The sequence below is a fragment of the Chenopodium quinoa genome, unplaced genomic scaffold (assembly GCF_001683475.1).
Source record: "Chenopodium quinoa cultivar QQ74 unplaced genomic scaffold, ASM168347v1, whole genome shotgun sequence".
In the NCBI taxonomy this organism is placed as follows: domain Eukaryota; kingdom Viridiplantae; phylum Streptophyta; class Magnoliopsida; order Caryophyllales; family Amaranthaceae; genus Chenopodium; species Chenopodium quinoa.
This window is the reverse complement of record NW_018742205.1, coordinates 2,707,822-2,713,821: the sequence shown is the minus strand read 5'-3', so window position 1 is coordinate 2,713,821 and position 6,000 is coordinate 2,707,822. Positions and strand designations below refer to the sequence as shown.

At 33.4% G+C, this 6,000-nt stretch overlaps 1 protein-coding gene across 1 annotated transcript; it reads right to left on the bottom strand.

Annotated features, from left to right (window-relative positions):
• Window positions 1-796: 796 nt before the first annotated feature.
• On the bottom strand, window positions 797-4,071 carry LOC110729135 (abscisic acid receptor PYL8-like). Its single transcript, XM_021908855.1, has 3 exons — window positions 3,625-4,071; window positions 2,713-2,928; window positions 797-1,540 (listed from the first exon to the last, which is right to left on the bottom strand). Exons 1-3 carry the CDS (start codon window positions 3,748-3,750, stop codon window positions 1,322-1,324), a joined length of 561 nt encoding a protein of 186 aa, XP_021764547.1. The 5' UTR covers window positions 3,751-4,071; the 3' UTR covers window positions 797-1,321.
• Window positions 4,072-6,000: the final 1,929 nt, after the last annotated feature.

The window sequence follows — 6,000 nt, the reverse complement described above, 5'->3', positions numbered from 1 at the left end:
TATTTTTGGAGATGATGAAAAAATTCCAATGCATAGGTTTGATTTTATATCGCAACAATTTATCATTTATTGGTAAATATATTGATTTATTTTATATAAATGTAAAGATTTAATTTATATCAATTTCAGTTTGGCTAACATTTCACGGTTCAATTTATCCATTGATGTAGTAGGTTGGTTGTAGACGAGGTTGGTGATTCTATCGAAATAAAAGATATGGTAAAACAATGAATAATGATTTAGGATTTAAATTATTAAAATTTATCATTTCATATAAAAGATTTTATATAATGGAAAAAATATCATATTTACAATTTATTTATATTTAATAAATTCATTTAAATTTTAGTAAAAAAAAAATAAATATTAAACTTTTTTAATTTTGTCTGAAATTATTAAATACAATTAATCAAATAATTAAAACATTGTATATGAAAAAACCGTGTATCGCACGGGCTTCTATCTAATAATAATGGAAGAATATTAAAATAATAAGAAGAAAAAAACTGCAATCACAAGTAGGAAAAGACTAGTAGAAACTAAATATGGGGGCCTGTAACACTTTATACTCGGTTTAAAGGGACACCCACCTCACAATGTGCTAAAACAGTTCCATCTAGAAGCTTCTCGGAAAACCTACAACTTTGACAATGAATTTCAATAACCTGTACACTTTCTTTTAGGGAAGGGATGAAGGTGATGGATGAGAGCTTAGCTTTCTACCAAAGGCGGCCACCGCTAACATCAAGGTACCGAAAGCATGGTGAGACTAACATACAAGATGTTCTTAGGAGAGTTATCCTAACTAGCTAACATAAGATTAAAAGAAAAATAATTGACCATAAGTTTATGACAACAATGACAGTAATTCACAAATGACGATAAATTTATGGTGAACTGAAAATGAGAAACACTACTTACAAGCCTTCCTATACCCTAATGTGATTAATTGACTACCTATCAGAACACCTCTATAATTCTCTCCACAGAAGCTATAATACGACGACAAAGATCTACAATCACCCGTTTAATCACATGTTTATATACAACTATAAAGCATGGACGCACAGAATGAGACTGTAAAGACTTGAGAACGACAGTTTCCAATTCTTTTCGTCTTCCATGAATGTTTTTAACACACTTCTAAAAGTTGTGATTTTTGGACTGCCTAAAGGTGGAAGTTCGTAAACAGGAACTGCAGACAGCAGTCGTTTCTAGCAGATGGAAGAACCAGTCAACCCCAAGGCCTCTGCAATCCGAACACCTTGGTAGCTTCATTCATGGAGAGAAAAGATATCCTCCCATCACATCAGGCTTCTAATCACATCCTATCAATAGGCTCGGTTCTGTCTTGTACAGCCAAACGTTCAGAGACATCAGCAAGAGACTTAAGATTGCACTTGATTAAAGCTTCAACAAAAAAGCATGTTTCATCCTTGGTGTTGCCTTCAGGTACATCAACCACAAACGACTCGATCACCATTGTCCCAGGCCTACCCTCAATGATCTCTGGATGTAGAGACACCACAGAAGAGTAGTTCTGAACAAGAGAAACGTGACTTAGACAAGGTAAAACTCTGTACATACAAAAGGATACATAAATGTAAAGGCAACATACGAAGGTAAGATAAGATTCCCAATAACCTCTTTTCTTTTTAGCAAGAATCTTATAAATTGAGAAAGTTGCATCCACCAAGTACTCAGCCAAAGATTCCAAACATATGACTAAACAGTAAATACCATACTAAACCCTAATTCCAATACTCCTCACCAGGCAGTCTATAGTTTTTTGTCCTACATTGTATATGCCAAAGAAGCAGGCGTCCAAAATAAAATAAACTCCAACTATTCCATTTTAATAGTAAGATTTTTATGAGCATATATCGTCAACCAAAAAAGAAAATCATACATTGAAGATACAATAACATGAAGAACGAACCCTGATACTGCCCCTGGGTAGAGCACAAGAAGGGAAGGTTTTGGATCAGGACCTAATTATGTTGAATGTTCTCCAACAACCAAACATCCCTCCGAATTGATTTCAAAGGCCTTGCAGGTAACAAAATGACCTACAATAATAACATAATACAAAGGACTTGCAGGAAACAAATTGACCAAAAATAATAACAAATGCAGAGGCCCTGCAAGTGAACAAAATGACCTACAATAAAAACATAGTACAAAGGCCTTGTAGGAAACAAAATGACCTTCAATAATAACTAGTGCAGAGACCTTGCAGGTGAACAAAACGACCGGCAATAATAACAAAATGCAAAGGACTTGCAGGTAAAAATGTCATGACCTACCATGATAACAACAATCAATATCTGTATTCAGCATCCTCTTCCCTTTTTCTCCACCGATTGTTAAAATGAACATATGCCATAGACCATAACAAGATGTTGGATACCATTAGTTAATCATATATGCGATATAACCAACTCAGAGTATAGACCCCCCCCCCCAACCACCACCACCACCACCAAAAAAAAAAAAAAGAAAAAGAAAACTGCACTGAAACCAAATCACTCCAAGACGTTCATTCATCATCATATAGAACAGGATCGACTTTGAAAAATTCAGAATAATTAACAAAGTATTACATAATTAACGGTGTTCTGGAACCCAAACCGAAACACCATTTCCCCAAACACGCACAGAGCTACACATGCACATAATAAAGCAAGAAATCATAAAGTGGAAGTGCCGTACCTTTAGCCTATGATCTCCACCAACAATTCTGATACTGAGAACATGCTCATTGTCATCCAGAACCTCCAACCTCTCAGTGCTTGTAGTCGCTGGCAGCCCTGATTTAACATCAACCTCTCTTACACTTCCAATCTCAAGATTTCCCTGCACCACGCATCTGCTGATAAATGGCTTATACTTCTGGGGTTGATCAAATCTCCTCACTAAAGACCAAACCTGACATGCAAACACTACATTAATAGAAGACAAACAATTATACAAAACTTCTAACAGAATTCGACAAACGCTCAAACGCTAATCGCATCCATATGAACAGCATGATCAATCATCGATACGACTTTAAATTCTAACTACAAAGTCCCAACTTCATAACCATTATCCAAAATCAGAAGGGCGATAATTTCCCCCGTTTACTCCCATTTCAAAGGTATCAAAAATGTTGAAACAATTGCTAACTAATCAGTCCAAAAGTAGAAACTATCTTTATAACACAGCCACTTTTTTATGAAACTCAACAACCACATTTCCTTTTCAATTGCGATATGATTTTTTCCACAACTATGAACAAATAATATCCCAGATTTTAATATTCATTTTTTTTAATTTTTTTTTACCAAATATTGATCCCAAGATTATATGCTCAATTCCCAAGAAAATAAATGCCTCATTAATCAAACTACAAAATATAACCAATTAAATAAACCCCATATTTACTAAAATCCATAACAACAAATGGATCAAACTAACTAAATAAACACACCCAAAACATCAAATTCAAACACCCCCAAAAAAATAAAAAAATCAAGAATCAAAATCATGATTTAATCTGGATCCATCCAACAAAAAACAATCAAAGAAAACCCAAAACAAACAATCAAAACATCAAAAACAAAACAGGAAATTAAAAATTACCAAATGAACAGGAGCTTTAATGTGCTTGATTAAAACAGAGCTACATTGATTATCAGCAGGTTCATGCTTATGATGTATCTTAATGTACTCTTCTTCAACTCCACCATATCCGTTTCCGTTCATCATCCCTTTATTCTTTCTCTTCGAAATTGAAATTCAACCCTAAAACCAGCGATTAAAACTTCGCCGGAAAGTAATCTCCGGTGGTCGGAAAACCGGCGATTGAATCGATAAACAAACGAGTTGACTCAGTAGAAAAGATTAACGCGCTACTACCACCATAGCCAAACAATCTCAAGCTTTCTCTCTCTTCGCTATCAATTTTCTCTCTCCTCTTCTTCTTCTCTTATGAGTGTTTGTTTTTACTCCACTTTTTTTATTTTCTTTTCTCTTTTTTTTTTGGTGTCTGCTTTTCTCGAAGTCTCAACCTCATCGCCTGGGATTAAAAAAGAAGTTAGGCAAATAAAGACAATGAATATTTTATTAAAATAATTTATTTTTTTTTTAACAGGAAATTTTTTTATTTTTTTTTAACAGGAAAAAATAAATTAATTTTGTTACTGAGGGGGTACTTATGTAACTTTAGTGGGTTGAGTTGGAATTGACGAAAATACCCTTGTGTGCGCATCTTTTTTGTGTTTTGTCTGTTTGTGGATTTGGTAAATCTGGTCAAGGCTATTGGTTGAGATTTGATGTTGCTTATTGTGGTAGGTTTGGCTTAACTTAACCACCTTTCATAGCCTCAATTTAGTCCTCTTTTGGAAATTTTCACTTAGGAAGTCCTTTACCCTCTAAAGTATCTTGAATTTATTTCTTAGTAGTTTGAATTGAATGGTGGGGTCACAGTTTTTACGGATCTGTGTCGTGTGAGTTTCACAATCATTTATTGTTTCAACGCTATTTGTGGCTGATTTGAGTTCTCAATCTAACAGTTGTTTTCTGCTAAATCCAAAAATTTCAGCTCACTGATTCCTTATGGGGGATGTTAGTTAGTTTTCAACACATTGTCATTGTATGACATACTGTGTTGTGTCTTACGTGTTGTGATTTTCTATGTCTTTGTGACATGTCTGTTTATTACATACATCTGCTGTCGTTGGATACTGAATTAAGTTTTAGGATGCTTGTTCATGTGATAATTATAAAGTAAGAAAAACTTTGGATTTGAATTCTAATTTAGACTAATTAGATTTGCCATAATGTCTTAGATGTGATCAAGTAACAAAACAAAAGTGGTTACAGTCTTTATTACGAATTAGGTAATTGTGAATTGAGTTATGACTTTATTATTACATGATAAGAGCATATTGTTGATGGTTCATGCTTTTCCACAAGGTTCACTTGCCGACAAACATTGTTATGCAATCCTTGCGTTTATAAACAAACACTAAATGATGCAATTCTCACGTTTATTAAAGAAAAATATGGGAAGTTGATAAAGCAAACAAACTGCCCTATAAATATCATGAGCAATATATATTGTCTTATGTGATGATTTTCGGGTATCATTCCATTTGTTAAAAGGCTTAGAAAAGACAACGATCTTAAACAATATTTGTAATGTTATTTTTACCGCATATGTTGTTATTGGTAATGTAGAATCCAAAGAAAGACAATTTGTTGTTACTTGCATAACAATAATATAGAAATCACCTCCAACCTGAAAATTTGAAAAAGAAGCCTTTATTTTAACTTTATACATTATATTATAAGTACTAAGTTATTTTATATATATGTTGGTAATTTTATATATCTAACTAATGGATTGACTATTAGCGGGTAATTAAACATGCAACTCATCATAAATTGCTAGAGTCACATACGCTTTGACATAAAAGGCAATAAATTAACAACAATCCAACCCATTTGTTATTATTATACATATATATGTATATTTTTTTTTTTCTGAACTCTTATTCTTTTAAAAATAATATTGATAATACTTTAAATCTCTCAAACACTAATTCGCCGAAAGCAGTCATAAAAAATATCATGAAATTATGCTTGAATAAAAGCCACATTTGGAACTACGTACCCTAGTTTATTCCGTTATATACATAACTTCCTTGGATCCAAACCAACCTGAAATAATTCAACAAATTTGGCTCAAAGGTTAATATTATATCATCTATTTCTTTAATATGCTTCGATTATTAGATTTCACTTACCCCTCCTTTATTGAGTCATGCTCAATTATTGAGTCCATACAAGTTGAAATTTGCAGTTTGATTTTATCGGGTCTGGCCGACCAAGTCGATTTTTGACAAAGCTACCTCCCTCCCCCATCCTCAAATGTCCCACCTAAGTATCGAACCTCATTAAACCCATTGAAAAACGTTCACCTCATAGCACTTTGACTTGTCATCAAAACGAAAT